General features: G+C 47.1%; 1 protein-coding gene across 1 annotated transcript in view; it reads right to left on the reverse strand.

Annotated features, from left to right (window-relative positions):
* Window positions 1–3,002: 3,002 nt before the first annotated feature.
* LOC308158178 (FH1/FH2 domain-containing protein 3-like) overlaps window positions 3,003–24,281 on the reverse strand; it is a gene marked incomplete at both ends in the record, with an annotated part of 60,450 nt that continues 39,171 nt past the window's right edge. The window contains 17 exons of the mRNA XM_080531775.1: window positions 3,003–3,085; window positions 3,252–3,404; window positions 3,651–3,833; window positions 4,323–4,341; window positions 5,563–5,767; window positions 6,050–6,240; window positions 6,403–6,564; window positions 6,792–6,911; window positions 8,347–8,529; window positions 8,782–8,940; window positions 11,273–11,413; window positions 12,585–13,372; window positions 13,869–14,126; window positions 15,744–15,973; window positions 18,622–18,672; window positions 23,382–23,516; window positions 23,683–23,742. Coding sequence (XP_080387901.1) covers window positions 3,003–3,085; window positions 3,252–3,404; window positions 3,651–3,833; window positions 4,323–4,341; window positions 5,563–5,767; window positions 6,050–6,240; window positions 6,403–6,564; window positions 6,792–6,911; window positions 8,347–8,529; window positions 8,782–8,940; window positions 11,273–11,413; window positions 12,585–13,372; window positions 13,869–14,126; window positions 15,744–15,973; window positions 18,622–18,672; window positions 23,382–23,516; window positions 23,683–23,742 — 3,121 coding nt within the window. The remainder of the gene's footprint in view (window positions 3,086–3,251; window positions 3,405–3,650; window positions 3,834–4,322; window positions 4,342–5,562; window positions 5,768–6,049; window positions 6,241–6,402; window positions 6,565–6,791; window positions 6,912–8,346; window positions 8,530–8,781; window positions 8,941–11,272; window positions 11,414–12,584; window positions 13,373–13,868; window positions 14,127–15,743; window positions 15,974–18,621; window positions 18,673–23,381; window positions 23,517–23,682; window positions 23,743–24,281) is intronic.

Genomic DNA, 24,281 nt, shown 5'->3' on the forward strand with positions numbered 1-24,281 from the left:
CTCGGGAGCTCGGCGGTAATATCAGTTGGTTCTACCGGATTGCTTAAATTTGGCCACGCCTACTTTCTTACCGGGTCAGATGTCAAGCAACCGAAACAATGCATGGAAGGGGAGTGAATAGTGAATGTATTCTTATTCATGGAGCCATCTGCAGGATAACAGCTCATACTATTCACAATAGTATAATTGCCGTTGCTTCTCGTTTTCTCTTGCAGGTTATTCTCCCCTTTATAATCAACAACACACCGTCATTGAATCCATCCTTGTTTAATAAATGCTGACCTCATTGACAATAAAAGGAGCAATCCAACGATGACGAATACCACAGTCTTTCACCTTAATACATTTTATGCATGAACAACATTTATACATGAGAGCAAACAACACACACACACACACGCACGCACACACACACACACGCACACACACACACACACACACACACACACACACACACACACACACACACACACACACACACACACACACACACACACAGTGAACAATGTTTATTTGTGTGTTTGTTTATTGCAGGATGTGTATACATAGCGTTTCAGGTGAAAGGTGAAGCATGTGAAATGAAATAGGGTTTGGGGCTCAGGTCAAGTAAAGTATTCCAGCAGAGGGATACCATTGTTGTTCAGCACTAGGCTACAGAATGAAACCGAAACATTACAAAATGGACAAAGGTGATGCAGTGAGCTCTATCAAACCCAAATCAATCCTGAAAAATGACCAGATTGTAGAGCCGATATGTGTAAACTCAACACCTAAACCAAACCAAGAAAAGGAGCAGGGGTCCAAATCAACTGTTCAGAGTGAGGGTCCTCTACTCGAGAAGTGTATATACATTATTGTGGCCGTGCATTGCTTTTCGTTTTTTCATTTAAATTACAATTCACAGAATAGCTTCTCTTTGTCTTTCCTTTCAGACTAAAATACACTATTCTACATAAAATTAGAAAAAATAATACAAAACATAAAACACACTAGACATAAAAGAAATCCGCAGCTGGCATGGGCATTTATACATTTTTATACAGAATCGTCTGCATTCCATCAAAATACGTTTATTTTATTTTATTATGATCATTTTTTACAATTTATAAACATTTCATCTGAGATAAACATTGAAGTGTTCCTTTATTATCTCATCAATCACATCTCCTTTTGCAATAATGTCAAGCTGTAAAATAATGACAAGCACTGAACTACAGAATGTTACTATTTCACACATGAAAACTGTATCCTGTTTCAAATCAACTGAAGCTCATAGAGAGATTGTTGCGTAGTGCTTCCATCGTCTATGCTCTCAGGTCTTAGTAGTGATGAGTGTGAGAATAAGAGCTTTGCTATAAATTAGACAATAAAACAGTGAAACCATTTCTTCAAAATAAAAATAAGGAAAACAATGTCAATAAAACACTAATTTCTGTTTGTTTGTACCTTAACTACAACTGGCAAAGAAATGTCATATTCCGTCAGTGAGTGGTGAAAGGGTGTCTAGTCACTCTCTGTACCTGGTACTACACATGAAAACAAGAAAGAGAGAGAGAGAGAGAGAGAGAGAGAGAGAGAGAGAGAGAGAGAGAGAGAGAGAGAGAGAGAGAGAGAGAGAGAGAGAAGGTGACATGGCAGAAAAGGTACTGTACTGTCCCTTTAAAATGAAAGGCACACATCAGATTGAGGACCTTCCATGTTCCTATTAATTATGAATACCCTATAATATAATTATTATACCCTGCCATGAAGAGATACAGTAAATACAGCACTGACCGACAGTCTGCTTTGGGTCACCACAAACTGTCCTACAGTACTGTGCCACTGAAGGTTGATTTCTATTGGGCTACAAGAGTTGTGTGGAGAGAAGGAATGGGCCAGGGGAGGCTGGTGGAGGTAGAAATCGGAGGACGGGCTCATTGTAATGCATGGATATAATGAGGAAGGTTTGATACCATTCCTCATTCTGTTCCATCCATACAATGAGTCTGTCCTCTGATTTCCCCCTCCACCAGCCTCCCCTGGAATGGGCACTATCAGTTGACATTGCCACTAGCTGCTTTCATTTATGCTTTTATGCCTCAGTAACTCCCTTACAGTTATTGAATAATTACCCATCTTTAGAATTACTCTGTATTAGTGTGACTAGTCATTCTTCATGCTAGTTTTTCCACATTCTTGAGTTGAGGGACAAATGTATAAAACGGTATTCCTGTATTCGTTATCTGTATTCACATCCTTCATTCAGTCTTATTTTCACAGCTTTTATAAAATAAAGATCTATTTGAATGTCTTTTTTGAGTAACACATTTTCCTGCAGTGAGCTCCTCCCTTTGTTTAAGCCTATAGGCTGTAACAGTTGTAAATGTATTTACAACATGTAAATAAATACAATATTCATTGAAACAGACAAACCTTGAGTTTATATATTTTTTCACAAAACCAGGTTTTGTCATTTCTCTTACATCTTTGACCGTAAAGTGAATCTCTAATTTAAAAGGGATAGTTCACTAAATGTAGCCGCTACTAACAAAAAACAATGGGAGTGATTGGTGGCAAAATCACCTTAAACGAACTTCCAACCTAGTCAGAGAGTTCATTTGAGGTGATTTGTTGTTTTTTGTTAGCGGTGGCAAATGGACTACTAAAAGAGTGAGCTATCCCTTTAATTATTTATTTTTTCTCATTCTGTTCCCTTTCTCTCTTTTCAGCTTTTATACCCTCCACCCCTTTTCATCAACGGGTGTTTGCTTGTGTTTCGCATGACCCTTAAGAATACAACACCACAACAATGACGCTATTATCAGCCACAGACACATGAAGCAAACGCATGATTCGCAAACCGGCATAACCAGGCTACTGTGATGCTACTGAATGGCTGTTTGGACATCTGAGGGTGAGGTGAAGTTTGAAGCGTGACCGGGAGGGGGTCTCCAGAGGTGTGTTTCCATGGTGATCCTAATCCCGTGTTGTCAGGTGGGGCATGTTGGGGGAGGATGATGTCACACTTGCATCTCGGAGGCGTCGGACAGTCCCAAGGCGAGGGCCTCCTCTGCTGTCAGTCCACTCTTTAGAGTCCTCCTCACTGTGAATAGAGTAGAATCACATGAAGTACAGTTAGATGGCATTATGAATGGAATAGAGCAGTTAGAGTCTTGTGACTGGGCTTGGGGTGTGAGAGGGAGCGTACATGATTGGCTGTGACACAGTAATATCAGACATGATTGGCTGATCGCGACATAAAGACATACGGGATTTGCGGTTGACCCGTGACCTCCTCCTCTCTCGTGGCTGACTCGGGCCCTGAGTGGCTGACCGAACGATGCGCTCCATGATCTCATCTGCTGCGTCATCCCCGGGGCTCTGAGCCTCTTCAGTGGGCGGGGTCCACGCTTGTATGCGGCCTGACGGAAGACAGGATGGACAGAGGACATGGCCAGGGTTATAGCCATTCACAGATGCTTGTGCTTCTGCTGGCCCAGCCCTGGGATCACTGATATCTCTATATCCTCTATCTGCAGTGTGTGTGTGTGTGTTTGTGTGTGTGTGTGTGTGTGTATGTGTGTATGTGTGTATGCGTGTGTATGTGTGTGTGTGTGTGTGTGTGTGTGTGTGTGTGTGTGTGTGTGTGTGTGATCTCGCTCCCTCACCTCCCCGACCAGGGCGTGATCTTGTCCTGGCGCGAAGCCCCGGGACCCCTGATGCCTCTTTGTCGCCGCCCTGCAGGCTGGTCTTCAGTATGACCTTCATGTGCTCATGTTCTGCAGCATCCTCAGCATGTCCCAGGCCCTGTGGCTGCGCACTCTCCTGACCACCACCAGAGGAGCCGCTGCCTCCGCCGCCGCCGCCACCACCACCACCACCACCACCACCACCACCACCACCACCACCACCACCACCATACTTTCCACACTAGAGGGGCAGAGAAGCGGGAGGAAGGGAGTGAAAGAGCTATTAGAAATTTCACACAAAATGTACGACTTTATGTTGATCTTCACAGACACAACGGTTAGTCTGTCCCGGATGCTCAAGCACTAAGGACTCCACACAGCTTCACAGTTTGTGTTTGACATAGATGTGCGACAGCATGCAGGGACATTACCAACTGTTCAGAGTATGTTAGATGAGCACACAACCAAACAGCAGTCCAGTGCAGGAGAGGTGAGAAAAGACAGGAGATTAATGTTAGAGAACAGTGTTTTGTCAAGGGTTCAGAGGATGTCTAACGTGCACACAGAGGCTCAAACACACACACACACACACACACACACACACACACACACACACACACATGCGAACACACACACAATGTGGTACCTCACTCTCATCTTCGTCATCAGACTAAGGGAGAGAGAGTACAGAATAAAGAGCAGATTAGAAGAAAATAATAAATAGTGATTGGGAGAAAGTAGTCGAAAGAGTGGGGAAAACGAAGAAAGGAACAAAAAAGCACCCCTATAACTGACCCTTTTGTATAGACACAGGTGATGTACCCTCTTATACTCTGCAAACAAGGTTTAAATTCACACACACACACACACACACACACACACACACACACATTCACACACACCTCCTGCCCTTCTCAGTGAATGCAACATTTGCTTTCAATTATGTGTAGTAATTATTAACAGTAATTACAGATTAGAGAGAAAGGCCTAATTTGCAGGGCACATTCAAAGGCACCATGGATGTTTTCCCAGTATCTGCTCTATAGGGGCGTGTACTTGATTAATCTAAAGTCACAACCAACATTTTGGAAACAAGCAGTTTTTTCCCCCTGGGGTTAGTGCTAGGCTTTTAACTCTGTAGGGTGATGATGTCCCCTATAAACGTGGGTTAATGTGTGTTTTGAGAGAGAGAGGGTATATGCTTACCAGGAAGTGGAACTACTCTAAAAGTAATTATTATCACAACGCTTCGAGAATGCCCTGACAGATATTGTATTTGTATAGCTGGAAACTCAGTGAGGCAGGAGGAGGTTAAGTGCCTTTATTCAAGAGAAATGCCCACCTGGGATTTAAAATAAAAACCCTCTGGCTCGACATGCACAGCAGTTCTTACGATACCACTCCCCAAAACGGTCACAGTAAGAACATGTATATTGTGTTTTCAAAGAAGTGTTAAAAGACAACATAATCAAGATATTTGCTATGATTGCTCGATAGCTGTACGGCATGGATCCTGGCTTTTTGATCCTGGCCTAAGGGCCCTAGTCTTAGAAACAAGCCGTTACTAAAATCAACGAATCAACAAGAGCCTTGTCATTTATTTAATGACAATTAAAGAGCAATTTAAGGTCTACCCTTTTCAAAAGACCCAACAAATGATAGTGTTGAACACCTCCAGGAGTTAGATACAGAGTACATTGAGATATTACAGTATCATGACTATGGTCACCAGGACTGGGGAACCCAGGGTGTGGGTGTGTGTGTGTGTGTGTGTGTGTGTGTGTGTGTGTGTGTGTGTGTGTGTGTGTGTGTGTGTGTGTACTGTAAAGTATGCTGTGTCGATATCTTAATGTGTTTGTGAATGTACAGTATGGGTACACAGATTACTCACAGGTGCATTGACATCGATGATCATCTTCCCCCGTGTCTTGTTGCGTTCGCGGTGGTCTGCACGTTTCTGTTTCTGCTGCAGCACGCGGTCTCGGGTGGTCCGGTACTCCAGGGCAAACTCACTCAGGATTTTACTAAACCTGTGGACACTGATATCTCTAACACTATAGGCTTGGTGCCCCAGGAACAACAGGAACGCATGGAACCTAAGTGGAGGGGGGGGGGGGGGAGGTGTAGAAAGAGAGACGGAGAGAGAGACAGAGAGAGAGAGAGTACTGTTAAGAGGAGGATGGGTGTAATGTGGCCTCCTAGGCAGTAGAGGGCACATGCTAGTCAAAGCCAAGTACATGGTGTACTACACACTGTATGAATCACTCTTGTTAGCAAACAGGAGCAGGTCTAGACTGCCATGTTGTACATCATTGCATGGCATGGTCCTCCAAATGCTACACACATTTCTTGTTTGGTTAGCTGTCTTCCCCCTCTACCTGTTCATGATCCTGCGGTGTACTATCTTGAGGATGATGATCCTCTCAGCACAGTCTTTGAGGAAGTCGGACATCTTCTGCTTGAGGGTGGGCTTCATCTCGTGCTTTGCGATCACCTTCAGGTGGTCCCAGGATGCTTTGCAGCGTCGCTCCATCTGAGTCAGGTTCTCTTGGAGCTGGTCAAAGTCCACCTGAGAGAGAGAGACCACATTTGTCAATGAATGAAGAGATCACTCAATAGATCAATAGATCAATCAATCAATCAATCAATCAATTCTATTGGGACGCTGAGGAAAGGGCCGCAAATACATTGAAACTCTTTCAAACACATTCAGTTCTGGATGATACTCTACCTTGGCAGAGCGTGTGATGGCTCCTATCTCTGAGTAGAGGTCTGTACTCTGAGGGAAGTTCTCCACAACCACAGAACAGGCGTGATGGAGCAGAGATTGCTTATGTACCGTATCCTTTACCTCTGGAACCTTCTCCAGGTAACTCAACTCAAAGCCCTTAACCTAAAGAGATGGATCATACACAAACACAGACAGAAACAATTGTTGACAAAAAGTAAGAAAGCATTTGACGATGAAACTTCCATTATGAACTCTAAAACTCTCTCGTTGTCTGTGCCTGATGATGTAAACCTATCAAGTCAGAGACAGAGAGACAGAGAGAGAGATAAAGAAAGACAGAGAGAGGGAGAGAGAGAGAGTGTCTGTGTGTTTGTTTGTTTGTGACTCACGTTGGTTCCATTGAGAAAGTTGCCAATGGCGAGCAGCGTGGCGAGGATGTAGCGCAGTGTTTTGTTCTTCTCCAGCTGCTCCATGCCCTCCTTCAGATCTTGTAGAGGCTCCGCCACTTCCTGTAATAATACAGAGGAGACACACACAGGTATGACAACTGTTATACACACACACACACACACACACACATACACACAGACGCACGCCACATTAACAAGTAAGCATTGTTTCATTAGAGTAGAGTCATTCAGTCAACCACAGACTAGAACAGGTGCACTGAGTCACTGCTATGATCCATTTGCCATTATTTAAGGTCATTCAAAGGTTGTTTAAAGGCTTTGCTACCAAACGTGGTTCTGATTATGTGATCCTTTGTTTCTTGCACGGTATGTGTGTGTGTGTGTGTGTGTGTGTGTGTGTGTGTTGTGCATCCCTGTGTGTGTGTGTGTGCGTCCATGTGTGCGTGTTTGTATGTCAGTGCTTGTGTGTCAGTGCTTATGTGTGTATGTGTGTGTGTGTGTGTGTGTGTGTGTGTGTGTATGTGTGTGTATTCTGCACGGTATGTTCCCCCCCATTAAAACTCCCGCTACTAAAACATCCTCCTCCTGAGTTGGGGAACGCTGCTCAGCTGAACCTGCGGTCGGGAATTCTGCCGTTCTTTAAAGATGAAAGACACTGCATCCTGTGGAAACCCGTAACATTTACAGGACAGCTCAGGAAAGAGTGATAGAGAACATGTTTTCCATTCCCTGGTTTTGTCTTTGAACTTCCCCTCCTGGACACATTCTTTGTTTGACTGAAAAATGTCTCATTCTGCCAGAAAAGAGTATGCTCTTCTACTAAAGGTAGGTTTTTCTTATGATCTGACAGAGATTTTGTTTAGTGTGTTATCTTTTGTCGTTACCACGCAGAGACGTGTATGTATGTATGTATAGGAACATGCAAACTATACCGAATCACACATACATTGGTAAAACTAAAATGGTAAAAGCCCCGTGCAGAACCTTGCATCCTCTTCAAGGTGCTGATTCCAGAATGAATGACTCAGTATCCTCAGTACTCATACTAATTGGTGTGTGAATGCGTACAAACTTTCCATAATTTGTCCCTTTTGCCTTGAACATCTACATCTACATCTACCAAGGCACACAGGCACACAGGCAGGCAGGCACGCACACACACACACACACACACACACACACACACACACACACACACACCCAGGGCCGGTCTTAGGCATTTAGGTGTCCTAGGCGAGAGTATGATTTGATGCCCCCGCCCCTCCCCCAAAATGTTAGGGGCGCCACCACCACATTAAGCCACCAGTACTGCCTCATCACCACCCACACATTCAACAGTAAAAATATGGACAACAATGGTTTCAAGACAAAAATAGACAGTAGGCTGAGACATATTTTCATAGAGACATGAAATTCATAGAGACATAAATTATTTAAATGTAATTCATTATTATTTTTTGGGGGGGGGGCATTTGACCACCTAGTTCGCCTATGCCTAGGACCAGCCCTGCACACGCCCACAGACAACACACACCTTCTCAGTGATCTCGTAGTCCATCTTGAAGGCCCAGAGCTGCAGGCGTGCAGAGAGCTCGCTGATGGAAGAGAGGGTGAGGAGGAACTGTTCTGCTGAACCCAGGGGGACATCCGGGTTGGCCAACTGAGCCTCCTGGATCTTCTGCTTCTCCTCCTCCGTAGGGATCATAGTTAGGATTTTCTACATGGGAGAGAGATGACCAGAGAGAGATAGGGAGGGAGAGAGTGAAAGGGAGAGAGAGAGAGACACACAGATAGAACAAACAGGAGGCTCCATGATTGTGGACATCATATATAATATATATAAGACTACGGTGACTGAAGAAAGAGAAACATTAAACGGCAATTAATTTGAGAACCAATGAGCGGTCTATAGTTGTTCATCATCATTATCATCACCATTTTAATCATTATCATGATCATCATCATTCACCTCTATCCCCTCCTTGTTGAGTGCATACTCATCAAAGTTGAGAATGGCCGTTTTGATGGTGCGTGGGGGAGGCAGGACCGTCAGACCAATGTTGATGGCATTACTCCTCTTAGAGTCCAGAACGATGATTTCCTGACGCTTACCGTCTGCTGCAGTTTTCTTAGAGAGTGAGAGAGAGAGAGAGAGACACATACAGGTCACAAGGAGGTACGCGGTGGTGGGTCACCTGCAAGTAATAGTGGGGTCACATCTGTGTCTCAACATCACCAAAGCATCACTTGATTCTCAGTGGTGTGCAAGAGATCAGTGGATTGGCTAATAGTAATGACAGTAAGCTTGGGAGGGAAGTCGTTGAAGGGAAACTTGCAAACCAAGATTCGAGAAACATTGTAACAAAACAGAGTCCAACCCCACCCCTCTCTTTCTCTCTTTCTCTTTCTCTCTCTCTCTCTCTCTCTCTCTCTCTCTCTCTCTCTCTCTCTCTCTCTCTCCTCCTCCTCTCGGTGTGGGCCTGTTTACAGCCTGGTATGGTATGGATCTAGGGGGATCAGCATTCAGGAAGAAATTGATTACAGCTGTGGTGCGGAAGGGTAGGCGTGGCAAGGAGAGCGAGGGGTGTGCCATGTACAGTATGTGTTTGTTTAAGTGTGAATGAGTCTATGTGTGTATTATGCGTGTGTGTGTAAATGGTTTGACTTATGTAGCACCTTATTCCAAAGTGCTTTACAATGGCCTCTCATTCACCCATTCACACACACACATTCACACACCAATGGCGGCAAGCTACCATGCAAGGTGCTGGCCCGCTCATTGGGAGCAATTTGGGGTTCAGTGTCTTGCCCAAGGACACCTCGACATTGGGGGGCCAGTCGGGGTTCAAACCGCCGATCAGCCAACCTTGCGATCATTAGACGCCGGCTCTACCTCCTGTGCCATAGCCGCCCACAGTGTGCGTGTGTGTATGTGTGTGTGTGTGTGTGTGTGTGTGTCTGTGTGTGAATGTGTGTGTGTGTGTGTGTGTGTGTGTGTGTCTGTGTGTGAATGAATGAATGAATGGTCTTTATTGTCATTGCTATAAAGTGTGTGTGTGTGTGTGTGTGTGTGTGTGTGTGTGTGTGTGTGTGTGTGTGAATGTGTGTGTGTGTGAGTGTGTGTGTGTGTGTGTGTGTGTGTGTGCGTGTGTGTGTGCGTACACATGACCTCACTCACAGAGCCCCACACTTGAGCAACATGAGAACATTCGTGCCCATTAGTAGAGGGAAGTCCTAACAGCTTTGCCACATGAAAGAGCTGCAGAGCAGGTGCTAAGACCCAGCCGCCGCTGCCGCTAGCTAGGAGAGACGCCACATGGAGGTGATTACTGCCTCTACCAGTCTGTACCGCACTCTGTCTCTGCTCCTGATGGCACACTGCTAACCAGAGAAACACCACATCGACATCTCTCCTCCTAGCGATATGAGTCTGACACCACCGTGACTGTGTCCCAATCATTTGAGATGGCCTCCTCTCGTTGCCTCCTCTCTCGAATGACCACTGACCTGTGGTTGGTGATGATGATGTGTGAATCTGACAGGTTCAGACTATGAGGAAGGTGCTGGGAGGTGGAAGACTATGAGGAAGGTGAGTGCTGAGTGCTGGTAGCTGCTGAGGCACTCCCAAAACAAATCGACAACACTGGCGCTAACACCATCAACCTTGGTCCAGTTGACTATTTTAAAGGCACTTAACAAGGGTCGAGATGTCATTCCAGCCCTGCCAGTGGGCTATGATACCAGTATAAAGCTGAAAGCAAGGCCATTAGAACCCACCTCCAAGGCCTGACACAAGTCCACAGTTCACAGAGAGAAATCTGTCTCTTTGATTCCCAGAGGGCCTCAGACTTGGATCATCTCGGATAATCGACAGCTCAGGCTTTCCATCGAAACATGTGTGGACCACCACCAGACTGTGTGTACACCACGGAACTCCGGCAGGAGTGTTTTTCCAATCGTAACGGCTTAAACAACAGTTGTGGCTTTCAATGGTGGCTTCAGTTCAAAGTGCCAGAGAGGCCAGACTTGAGCTCCCAGCCACTCTGATCCAGACCTTCCCTATTACAGGACTTATGGGCGCTCCTGAGGGGATCTGTCTCCACACTCCTCTTGTCTGATCTCACTGAGCGGCGAGCTGACCTCAGTTAACCCTTTAGGTAACGGTTTGGCCTAAGGTCCTCTGCCATCAAGCCTTCATAATACAGTCATAATGCCTTCATAGCACTGACATAAACATGAATTGGGCGCTATATTGGTTGTAAATAATAAGGTGAAGTATGTATGTAAGTGCTTTGAGACACAGTGTAGTGACATACTGTAAAAGTTGGATGTAAATACAATCCATTATTATAACCCATCATGCACTATATCCCTCTAATGACAGAAACATTAAATATGTTGAGTGACTCCTCACTCAGTGGCTCCTCCCCACACATCTGGACAACCGTCTGGTTGGTTACCTTTGTGACAGGGATCTCCTTGGACTTGGTCTCAAAGAGGTGTTCTAGTTTTGCTGTGTCCACTTTGACGGGCTCCAGTTTGGACCACAGAGAGTCCCCACTGCGCTTGTGGTCCCGCTCCGGCGTGTCTGATGGCCGTACCTGCTCACAGACATGATAGGTAGTGATTTAGTAATAGAGTAGTGCATTTTTTACATTCATCCCAAACATTTTAGAATTGTAAGAAAATAAATCGCAGTGACAACTTCTGTGTTTAAGGAATTGTTTATGTATATCAGGCAGCAGAGCAAGTCCATACTCTGGTCTGAACAATCACCTCTTTTAGTGTGTGTTACCCTTAAATCACCCAGTCTAAAGCAGTATACATAGCATTAACATCTTCACGTCATATGTATGTTAATTGGTTTGATAGTTCTTGTCACACTTAATTTGATCACTCACCATCACAGGATGTTGTAAAAACCAGTTCCAAATGCTTGGCATGATTAGCATATCTCCTAACAGTCTAAATCTTACAAAATGTTGATTAAAAGAACACATTATGATCAGGCCACTTCCCCTTTCCAGTTTGGTGTCTTCTAATCCAAACTGTCATTTTGTTTAGTGTCTTTCATCTGATCTCAGTAAAAATGTAACCATGAAAAACAATATCTCAAGACAGGAGAATGAGAAAGATTAAGTTCTACTGTAGATTAAGTTCTACTGTAGATTAAGTTCCAGGTCATGCACAAAATACATCAGACACTAGACTCTTCAACTCTCTTTTGATCTTTGTTTTGACCGTTTGAACTGTCATGACTGTAATACTTATTATCCCCCTCTGTTTATCTCAAAGTGTATCGATCATATGCACAGGATACAGGATGTAGATTGTACAATGAAATGCTTATGTTGTAAACTTCCTCTCAACAGTGCAAATATCAGGACGTAACAATAAAAATAGAATGATAACAGTGCTTCCCACACCCGAGATAGGCCCAGGATGGGTGTCTGCAGGTGTTTCTTCCAGCCATGGGGCTTTCAGGAGAGGAGGAATGAGAGGGGTCTAGGCTGAGGTCATAGCTTAAGTGGGAGAGTGATTTGGTTTCTGTATTTGACAGGCATGCTTTATCACACACACACACACACGCACACACACACACACACACGCACACATGCGCGCGCACACACACACACACACACACACACACACACACACACACACACACACACACACTTGTTTGTGTTATAAATAATCTGATATAATAATAAACAATCTTTGATCTGATTTGATTTAGTTAAAGCCACACTAAACCAGTCTACAGTGACCCACCTCACTCCAGAAGAGTCTGATGGTCTTCTTCTTTTTCTGGAACAGAGGCTCAGGTGGAGGGGGTGCGGGGGCCGCCGTGGAGAAAGGGGAGAAGGGGGGTGGCGGGGGCATCATCCCCGGCCTCATCCCTGGGACGGGTGGTGGTGGGGGGCACCCAAACAGGGGCGGGGGTGGGGGGGCGCGGGGGTGAGAGAGGTTGGGGAGGAAGGGGGGCGGGGGAGGTGGGATTAAAAGGTCCCGTGACCCCCCCATCAGACCGGCGTCCAGTATGTCCTTGTCATCCTCCTCCCCCAGGTCGGTGAAGTCGATGTCCCCGATGCGGAGCTCCCGAGGGCTGGCAAGCAGCTGGTCCCAGATGGTGTCTGACTCCTTCTTTGGGGGTTGAGGTGGGGGTGGAGGTGGTGGGGGCTTCTCCACAATGGGGGGTTCATTGTGAGAGGGGCTGTCCAGGGTGGGGGGGTGCATGCCCAGTCCCTTCACCAGGTCCCCAAAACGCTCAGCGAAGGCACGAATGTTCCCCTGTGTTTTTTCCTCATTATTCTCAGAGGAGCCGCTTTTTCCACCGTCCTCATCCTCGCCCGCTTGCCGATCGGCTTCCTGGTTGGCCTCCACCTCCTCACCCTCTCCTTTCTCTATCGCCTTCTGCCTCTCCTCAGCACCTTCTTCCTCCTCTTCGCTGGGCTTCTTGTTCTGGGAGTAGAGCATGTCCAGCATGAAGAGTTTGCTGTTCAAGATGTTGCTGCACTGCTCGTTGACGTCCACCTCCTTAACACTCTGGGTCCACTGACCTGGAGAAAGGGGGGAAAAACAGTGTTAGGAGGTAGAGGGACCACTTTCACATCATATCTCATTGCCGGGGTAACACCTTAAGTTAGTTGTGAGGTCATACAGGATAATGACCAGGGGAGGCTAGTGGAGGTAGAAATCAGAGGACAGACTCATTGTCATGCAGAATGGACCTATCGTTAAGCCACGCCCCAAAATAGAAATTGTCCAATCATATCACAGCAAAAGTCACTACAGGCAGAAAACTCGGTCAATCAACTCGCTAATATCTGATGGTGAAAAGCTTCTAGATTAAATATTCTTGTCATCTTTAAAAAACATGTCTATCACGGTCAGTCAGTCAGTCACTGTCAGTGAAGCGTTGTTTGTTTGTCTGAGTTTTCAAAGGGGGCGTGGCTTAGCGATAGGTCCATTGTCAAATGGAATGGAATGAGGAATGATATCAAACCGTGTGTGTCTGATACCATACCTGATGACATGTGTGGTTAAGACCTCTACCTTTCTCACCGTTGTCATTGTTGCCTCTCTCCTCTCTCTCTAGGGTGCTACTGGCCGAGGAGATGCTGGAGGCAGAGCAGTTGTCCTTCTCGTTCACTTCCTCATTCTGTCGTTCCTTGTCGCTCAAGATCCCGCTGTCCTCCTCCGCCTCCTCCCTCTCCTTCTCTGGCTGTGGTTCTGCCTCTGTCTCTTCCTCCTCTCGTACCTCCTTTCCGTCTTCCTGGTTTACCACGACCGGTTCCTCCTTCGCCTCCTCTCCTTCCTGTTCAGGAGCAGGCTCCTCTACTCCCTTTAACTGCTCTTCCTCCTCTTCCTCTTTCTTCTGCTGGGGCTCCTCTTCCTCCTCAGGCCTAGAGGGTTCCGTCTCCTTCTCCTCCGGTTCTAGACTGGCGCTGGAGTCCTCTGCCTCTGTTTCTCCTGCAGGGCAGAGAAGAGAGGGGAACACTCTGCAGATGAAAACAACTTTAATTATAAGATCCTTGGTTCTACTATTTTCAGCATCTGTTCAATTTTGGGTAAATTCAGATTAATTGAAGTGAACAGGCACACAAATAACCACATATTCTCATTCTCCTGTCTTTCTCTCTATTTCTCTCTCTCTTTCTCTCTGTCAAACACACGCACACATATAAATAAACATTTGCATAGAAATACACTGCATTTTCAGAACACTGTAACTATATACTGTACCTTACATAACTTGTGTTATATGACAAACTTTGATCTAAAGAGACCTCTGTTTTCACTTGCGTGCGATACCCATTGGCATCAACACCTAAGTGCACGAATACACACACTAACAAAAACACACATGTACAATATGGCATGCACACAAAGGTGGGTTGTCAGAGACCAGGACTGGAACAGGAAATGAGGAATTAAGTTGCTGTTTACATCAACACAAGTCAAGTACACACACACACACACACACACACATATGAACGCATGCACGCGCACACACACACACACACACATACATGCACGCACGCACACACGCATACACGCACGCACGCACGCACACACACACACACACGCGCACACACACACACACACACACACAGTACAGTCCATGCACTGATGTCGCCATGGCTAGAATAACAGAGAGCACTTCTGAGGCCTCATACACTGGCCTATTTCAGCTGAAGCACCTATGCTCATGGCCACGCATTGATTCAGATTGAATACAAGGCTGAGTTCTAACCCCACATGTTTTTGCATCATACATTCAAAAAGGTCTTTAAAAAAAAATGTTGACCCTTTCACCCAAATCCTTCCTCTCTTTCTTCCTCTTTATTTCACACTTTCTTTCTTCCCCTCTCCCTCACACCTGCATTTGAGTTTAAATGTTAAGATACAAACGGAAACAATTAAAGGTTAAGAATGATTGCTCTGGGGTGCACTGCTGGGAATTGAACCAGAAACCTTATGGTTTGAATTCCAAATCCCCCTAACTCCTAACCTCTACTCACTGTACTGTACAGGCAAACTGTAACACACACACAGCAACCTCACACACAATTGACATGAGTCTTTTCTAATCTTCAATTGCAGAGCTATCTAATCTAAAATGAAACTACACTACAATGGAAGGGAAAAACACCCAGTCAACCTTCGAATACAAATACAATCCATATCACTTGAAATGCGTCATTAGAACACATAACCAAAGTCAGGATCAGCTGGTCAAGTTAAGTTAAACAATATACACTTCATTGAATTAACTACATATTGTAAGTAGTACATACCCAGCCGAATAAAGCCATCCTTTACTGTTTCAAGATTCAAGTCAAAGTAACATTCGAGCCTTCAAATCCATGAGGTATACAAGCCTCTGTAACGCAAAGCCATATGTGTATGTGTTCTCTGTCCTCCTACCTGTCTCTGAGGTTAGGTTGGGAGTGACAGAGGTCTCAGACTCCTGTTCTAAGTCTGGTTCTGGTTCGGGTTCTTCCTGGGAGGCGTAGGAGGACGGGGTGCTGCTGCGTGACGAGGAGCGCCACGCCTCCACGGGCTCTAAGGTCAGACTCAGGTCAATTCGGGTCCGCGATACCCGCACACGCTCCCTCTCATACTCTTCCGCCGCAAGCTTCTCCACATGCTTATACCTGAGAGAGAGGGAGGGATAGAGAGAGAGGGAGCAAGAGAGAGAGAGGAGGGTGAGGGAGGGGAGGGGAGGGAAAAGAAGATTGAGTGGAGGAGCCAGACAAAAAGAGAGAAAAGGGGAGAGGAGAAAGTTAGAGAGAACACGTTTAAAAAAATGTTAAATAGTTCAGAAAACTGTGCATAAAAGAGAACTGTTTCGTGAGGGAGAGAGAAGTGTTCAAAAGATGACTGACAGCCGTCTCCTTTTCTCTTGCCTCTCTGAAGGATGCCCTATGCTGGTTTGGTCAATACAGCAGCCTCCTGCCCCAAATAGATCTATCTCTCTCTACCACACCTCCTCTTTGTCCTCAGTGACAGACTGACATCCGCCCTCACCTCAGCACGCAAGATAAACCCATCTTTCTCCTCTCCGTCATCCACGGCCCATTACCTCTCCAAAAACACATTCTACAAAATCATCACTTGTTTCCTGTACTGGAGAAACGCACCATCTCCCTCTCCTCTCCAGCGTTAAGTTATCACCAGAAGTCCAACTATGCAACAAGGGGGAGTGAGAGACTGAGAGGAAGGAGGAAGGAAAAAGGAGGAAAACAGAGAGAAAAAAGAAAGAGAGAGAAAGAGGGAGAAGTCTCGCTTGGCTTGGCTGTAGGATGGCTGAACATCAGAGCTGAATCAGACTAAACCTGTTCAAGATGTGCCTTCCTCCACCCTCCTCTTCTTTCTCGTCCGTACTTCTCTTCCACCTCTCCCTCCTTCCAGTGGTGAACCTGCCCAACTGCCAGACCAGTAGTGAGTCCCTCTCTCACACTCTCTCTCTCCCTCTCTCCGCCCGCCCCCCCCCTCTCTCTCCCTCCCTTCCTTCCTCTCACGAATGTGAGGTGCTTCTGTGTTCCACAGTCATTAACTACAGACCACTTCACAGAGCTCTGATGAAACTAGATACTAACACAGATGTAGTGTGTGTGTGTGTGTGTGTGTGTGCGCACACATTTTGTGATTGTGTGTGTCTATAAATCAAAAGATTAACCCAAATAAACACATCCATAATCTTATAGTATGTTTGGTATGATATCATCAGCGATCCTAATGTCATAAATCACTCCGGTTTTGAGTGGTTGTGTGTGTATATCATTGTCTTCCAACAGATGCAGGCCAGTCTGTGTAGTACACTACTCTGTATCTTTTCAGGCCTATCCCTCTGGGAGGAGAACTATGCAAACCCTCACATGTTCCCTGATAAACATGAGGCATGAATACACCACAGATACATGGCTTCATTGGAATCGTTCTCCTGCACCACATACAGCCTGTGTCTGTGATTACAAGTGAACTTGTTTATCTCTGTCAGTCACTGCCACTGCCCTGACCCCTTACAGAATCCCAGACTTCCTCTTTCCTGTTCACATCCAAACAAGGGCAATCCTGCCTAGGGATTTTGAAGCTGGCTGTACTGTGTGGACATGGGGAGTACTGCAAGTCACTGCGATGACTGGTGCCAATAAGCACGTGTTCCCATTGAAACCAATGTTAAACTTCCTATTCCATCTGGCCAAATAGATTGTGGTTTCTATTATTTCTATGATTTCCTACTATTATATGTAGTCTTCTCCCTGGGACCATTTATTTATTTTATAACCCGCAAGCCACGTTTACTATAGCAACGGACTGTGCCTGCGTTGGTGCCACCAACCAGATGTGGCTATGAATGCTATGGCTGCCATTAACAGCTGGATTTCCTGGATTCACTGCGCCAATTCCATCTCTCATAGGAATCCTTTGGACAAACAGAGCAGGGGGGTCTAATTCTAAATCCTGAGTGTGTGTGTGTGCGTGTGTGTGTGTGTGTGTGTGTGTGTGTGTGTGTGTGTGTGTATTAGGGACAGGGTAGAAGAGCTTGACGGATACTCGTGTCTGGTTTTCTCACAGTGTGCAGCCAACACAATCAACTCCCTGGCAAAAGCCTGTAGTTAAAATACTGCTTCTTTAAGGGAGAGACAGACAGACAAAGTGAGGAAAATCGTTTTGTGTCTCTGGGCCTCTGGAAGCACAGGGACGATATAATTTATTTTTCACCTGAAAACAATGATACAATTATAAGGCAAAAACAGCTCCCCAACCATGGGCTAAAATAAAAACATACTACCTCAAAGCTCACATGACTGTGCCCTATTCTGGATATACCTTCCTCTGTCTCTCTCTGTATCTATCTGTTTATTAACGTATGTGACAGCAGCTGCTGAAAGCGGGAATAAGTCGGCAACACATAAAAATGTACATACTTTTATTGTAAATAAATGTCAATGTTGTTGACCCACTAACTAGGTAGTAGTTGGGATTACTCACCGAATCCATTGCATTGCAATATTTTGGAGTGTGTCATTGATTTTCAACAATGTTGACGTTTATTTACATTTTTCAGAATAAAAGTCTGGACATATTTTTCCCGCTTTCACCAGCTGCTGACACAGCTATGGTCCGCATGTCGGCTCACAGAACAAGCTGTGTTAGCTGACTAGCGATGTGTCATTGATTTTCAACACAACGCGGAAATTAATGAAACATTTTCGAAGGAAAAGTTACATCGGATCCCGACATCCCGAACCAAAGCATTAGAATGTGTCACTTATGTGTGCAGGTTGAACACACTCACCTCTCCCCACGAGCATGCCTGGCCTCCTCCATTTTGTCCCCATAGTCCCGACTGTGACAGAAAAAGAGAGACAGAGACAGAAAAAACAACAACCATAGTTGTTAAACCACTATCCAAGCACCTGCAGGACCTCTAGAATAGCATCCCTCATGACACGAGTTCATTTTAAGAGAGAAATAAAGTCTTACAGTACTGTTACATAGGCATATGTTAGTAGCCTGTGTTACAGGGACACCTAGGGGTGACCTGATAATGTTACATGTACGACCCGGATGTTGTATGTGTGGGCGTGAGCGGAAGGAACCGCAGTTGAATAAAAGACATACTGAAACATGGAGTCAGAAGCGGGATCTAAGTAAAAATAAAAATAAAATAAAGACGCTTAAAGGAATAAAACGCCATGGCAAGCAACAGCATCCCCGCGCCCGATGGTATGCGCATGGCTGGTGATCTGGCGAAAAACTGGGAAGTCTTCCGTGCGGAGTTTGAGGACTTTTTGCTCGCTACCGGACTGAGCGAGAAGTCGAAGCTGGTCAAGGCAGCCACGCTGAGACGGCTGATGGGAAGTGAGTGCCGTCATGTGTACACACATAGCCTCACGTTGACGGAGGATGAACAGAAGGACCCAAAAGCGATTATGGACGCTTTGGGGGTTTACTTCAAACCGGCGAGAAACGTCATTTATGAGAGGTACATGTTTGGAAGCTGCAAACAAGAGGCTGATGAGCCAATAGACAGTTTCCTGACAAGGCTTAAGGAGAGAGCATCGTCATGCGAATACCGTGCGCTGAAGGACGAGCTGGTTCGTGATAGGCTCGTGCTGGGTGTTGCGAGTGAGGGCACCAGGAGGCGTCTGCTACGCGAACGTGAGTTGACGTTACACACAGCGACTGAAATCTGCCGGCTCGCTGAGCTAACCGAGAGACACATGAGAGTGATGGCCCCGCTAGCACAGACGGACAATGTGAATGCCGCGGACAGGCAGAGTGAGAGGCGCGCACATCAAAGGAAAACAGCGCCAGCGGAGAGTGAGCCACAGTGGAGCTGCAAATACTGTGGAGGCAGCCACAAACGGGGCAGGGAGCAGTGCCCAGCCTACGGTAAGACATGCCGGATATGTGGCATAGCAAATCACTTTGCCAAGGTATGCCAGGCTGGCAGCAAGGCTGACAAAATAAAAAAAGTGAATGTGCTTGAAAATGATGAGCAAAGAGAAGATGACTCAGACACTGATGATAGACTGTTTCTAGTAACTGAATGTGTCAATACTGCAAAGGCCCAGCAGGGGCGCAAGTGGTTTGTGAATCTATGCCTGAATAAGAAAAGGCAACAGTGTCAGCTGGATACAGGCTCCACCTGCAATGTCATGGGCCGCAAGATTAAAGAGAAGCTGTCACCCAGAGCGGCGCTAGGCCCGAGCGCAGCCAAGTTAAAGTTATACTCGGGGGAAATCATGCCATCACTGGGGAAATTCCACACTGAATGTGTCATCCGGGGAGAAAAGCACAACCTCACATTTGAAATAGTCGACACAGAGCAAAAGCCTCTTCTCGGGGGGGGCACATGCGAACGTCTGGGCCTCGTATCCTTCACCGTTCCAGATGAACTCCACACAGTTGATGCAAGCCAATCTGTGCCCCTCACCAAAGATCAGCTGCTGAGAGACTATCATGACGTCTTCAATGACCCAATCGAGTCAGTCCCGGGCGAGATACACTTCGAGCTGGATCCTGATGTGACGCCGGTGCAGTGCGCGCCGAGGAATGTTCCAGTGGCTCTGAAGGCGAGAGTCAAGGAGGAACTGGACAGACATGTCAAGGTCGGCAACATTGAGCCGGTGACTGAGCCGACAGCATGGATAAGTAACATGGTGACTGTCGCAAAGCCAGAGAAAATAAGAATCTGTATCGATCCAAAGCCTCTCAACCGAGCGCTGCTGAGGTCTCACTACCATATGCCTACGCTGGAAGATGTGTTGTACAAGTTGCCCAAGGCTCGCCTCTTCACGTTGGCAGACGCTCGTGATGCCTTTTTACAGTGCAAGCTTGACGACGCGAGCAGCCGTCTGACGACCTTCTGGACACCGTGGGGTCGGATGAGATGGCTCAAGCTCCCTTTCGGAGTCTCAGTAGCGCCTGAGATCTACCAGCGCAAGCAACACGAGCTGCTATCGGGCCTGGCCGGCATCGAACCGATCGCGGATGACATCCTGGTGGTCGGGTGTGGCGATACGGATGCCGAGGCCGAACTGGACCATGACAGAAACTTGAGTGCTCTCATGGAACGATGCAGAGCAGTGGGACTCAGGCTGAGTGAACGCAAGCTACAGTTCAAACTCAAAGCCGTACACTTCCACGGCCACATTCTGTCCTCGGAGGGACTGAAAATCGACCCAGAGAAGACACGGGCCGTGCTGGAAATGCCGACACCCACCGACGTGAAAGCAGTGCAGCGCTTTATTGGGTTCGTGACGTACCTTGCAAAGTTTCTGCCAAAGCTCTCGGAGGTCTGTGAGCCGCTCCGCAGGCTCTTGGATAAGGACGTCATGTGGCACTGGTTGCCAAAACACGAAGATGCAGTGCGCGGAGTGAAGCGTATGGTCACCTGCACGCCCGTCCTCAAGTACTATGATATCACAAAGCCTGTCACGGTCCAGAGCGACGCCAGCATGACCGGGCTGGGGGGCTGTTTGTTACAAGGGGGACAGCCGGTGGCTTTTGCATCGAGGGCACTAACGCCGACAGAGCAAAACTATGCTCAGATTGAGAAGGAGTGTTTGAGCATAGTCTTTGCCTGCCAGAGATTCCACCAGTACCTGTATGGCAGGGAGGCTATCACTGCAGAAACAGACCACAAGCCGCTTATCACAATATTCAAGAAGCCCCTCCTGAGCGCACCGAAACGTCTACAAGGCATGTTGCTGCAGCTGCAAAGCTACAATCTGGATGTTGTGTACAAGCCGGGCCCCGAGATGTATGTCAGCGACACTCTGAGCAGGGCCACGCCCCCGTGCCGTGGGTCTGACACCCCGTACGTGCAGCATGCTGTGTGCGCCGTGAACAGCACCCAGGCCGGGTATTCACAGCTGGACCAGGCGCAGCACCTGGACGTTACGGCTTTCAGATTCCACCAGATTGTGCAGCACACAGAGACGGATGATGTGCTTCAGGAGCTGGCATCTGTGATCCTCAGTGGCTGGCCAGACTTTAAAGAGGACACTCCGCTGGCAGTGCGGGAATACTGGCCCTTCAGAGACGAGCTGAATGTTCAAGACGGAGCATTGTACAGGGGACAGTGCGTCGTCATACCAAAAGCCATGAGATCTGAGCTGCTCAAACGCATACACGCTAGCCACATTGGTGGGGAGGCGTGTTACAGACGGGCCAGGGATACGCTCTTCTGGCCGAACATGAGAGCGGAGATAAAGGACTTTGTGGCGAACTGCTCCGCATGCAATGAGTACGCACGGGTCCAGCAGAAGGAACCGATGATGTCGCATGACATACCGGTGCGCCCGTGGCAGGCAGTGAGTATGGACGTCTACTCATATGCGGGCAAGGACTTTCTCATCATTGTGGACCAGTATTCGGATTTCTGGGAAATCGACCAGCTGCCAGATCTGTCTGCTGACACGCTCATCACGCGCTGCAAAGCTCAGTTTGCACGTTATGGGCAGCCAGAGAGGGTGGTCTCGGACAACGGCCCACAGTTTGCATGCGAACGGTTCAGGAAGTTTGCAGCGAGCTGGGGGTTTGCCCATGTCACATCCTCACCCCGACATCCTCGATCCAACGGCAAGGCTGAGTCGGCCGTTAAGATTGTCAAGTCACTCTGCAAGCGGGCGAAATTGGATGGCACGGATGCGTGGATGGCCATCCTTCACTGGCGCAACACACCCACACAGGGGTTGGACAGCAGCCCGGCCCAGCGCTTAATGGCACGCAGGCTCAAAACTTCACTGCCCGTCGCGGACAGCCTGCTTCTACCACGTGTGGTGGACGGAGTGGCAGAGAAGCTGCGGTGGAAACGGCGGGTCGCCAAGTCATTCTATGACACGTCTGCCAGAGACCTTCCAGAGCTGGATGTTGGAGATCACATTAGGATGAGGCCTCTGCCAGGTGATCGCACAGGGCGGTGGCGACGAGGCCAGTGCCTCCAGAGAGTCGCTCCCCGCTCGTTCGTGGTGGATGTGGACGGCACACTGTACAGACGCAACCGAGTGGATCTGCGTGTTGCAGAGCGCTCAGCTCAAGCGCAATAGACAGACATTCTACGGCCTGAGCGGAGCAGTCCTGACCAGACCCAGGTCGCTGGGGAGACTGCCTCAGCCGAGACACGGATTGTCTCAAGTCGGGGGGAGACAGGCGGCGAGGTACATCCTCGTACACCAAGGGCACCGGCGACGCCGGGGGATCCTGCCACGGCAGGCCAGGGTGTCTACTCACGGAGTGGTCGCCTGTCACGGCCGCCACAACGACTGGACTTATGACTTTGAAAAAAAAAAAAAGGGGAAATAATGCAATGTTGTAATGCTATTGTTGTTGTTTGGGATTGTTATTGTCAATGGAATTGCAGACGGAGATGCAAGCATGTAATTTGCAAACAGCTAAAGGAAAGGAGATGTTACATAGGCATATGTTAGTAGCCTGTGTTACACCTAGGGGTGACCTGATAATGTTACATGTACGACCCGGATGTTGTATGTGTGGGCGTGAGCGGAAGGAACCGCAGTTGAATAAAAGACATACTGAAACAAGTACCTCTGTTTGTTTCTCTCGTCTCTCTCTATCCTCTGCAGTCTCTCTTCTCTCTCTGAGCGGCGACGCTGTCTCTCTGCTGCCAGGGAGTCCTGGTGCTGTCTGTAGGAGGAGGAGAGGAGACCCCCCAAGGCAGGCCTGATAGGTGGGGGAGAGAGAGAGAGAGAGAGAGAGAGTGTTTTGGGTATGGGTATGGGTATGGGTGTTTGCACATACTGGAAAAGGTGTGCATCGTACACATGTGTGTGTTTCATGCTACAGTGTGTACATCGTGTCCAGCTGCATGTGTCTTAAGTCCGCTCACCTGGAGTTTGCGGGTGTGGCAGGGCTGCTGTTCACTGAGTATGACCTTTGACCTCCATTTCTGTGGAGAGGGACATCGGGGTAAGCAACTTTGTAGGGGAGTAGAAAATGTTGTGACACCCTTGTTTGGTGACCGCAGGACTTGAGAAATTCGCATAAACCACGGTTAGCTAATATACAGTCATGGCCAAAAATATTGTCAGCCCTTGCACCCCTTGCACTTCTGCTTGAAATACAATTATTTCTTACAATTTTGACCAGTCCATTGTTGGAGTTCTGTGTGGAATGATGAGAGGAGAAGTGGGACATTATCTGACAGAAGTGCATCCAATGTTTTTGTCCATGACTGTAGTAGGCAGGAAATTATCATGACCCATTGTTAGCTATAGTAATAGCAATATATCAGAAACTAGCATTGGATTATATCCAAGCAGGGGTTGGGCAGTTACATTGCATTACACTGTGGCTGTGGCTGTGACTGAAATGCAAGGCCATAGAATCAATGCTACAGGCCTACATTAGCAACTGTTAACATTAACCCTCAAGGAAAAACTGCAAATAAGTATTTTCTCTGTGACTTTATATAATTACAATTCATTA

This window comes from Nansenia antarctica (genome assembly GCF_963989245.1).
Source record: "Nansenia antarctica genome assembly, chromosome: 5".
Classification (NCBI taxonomy): Eukaryota; Metazoa; Chordata; class Actinopteri; order Argentiniformes; family Microstomatidae; genus Nansenia; species Nansenia antarctica.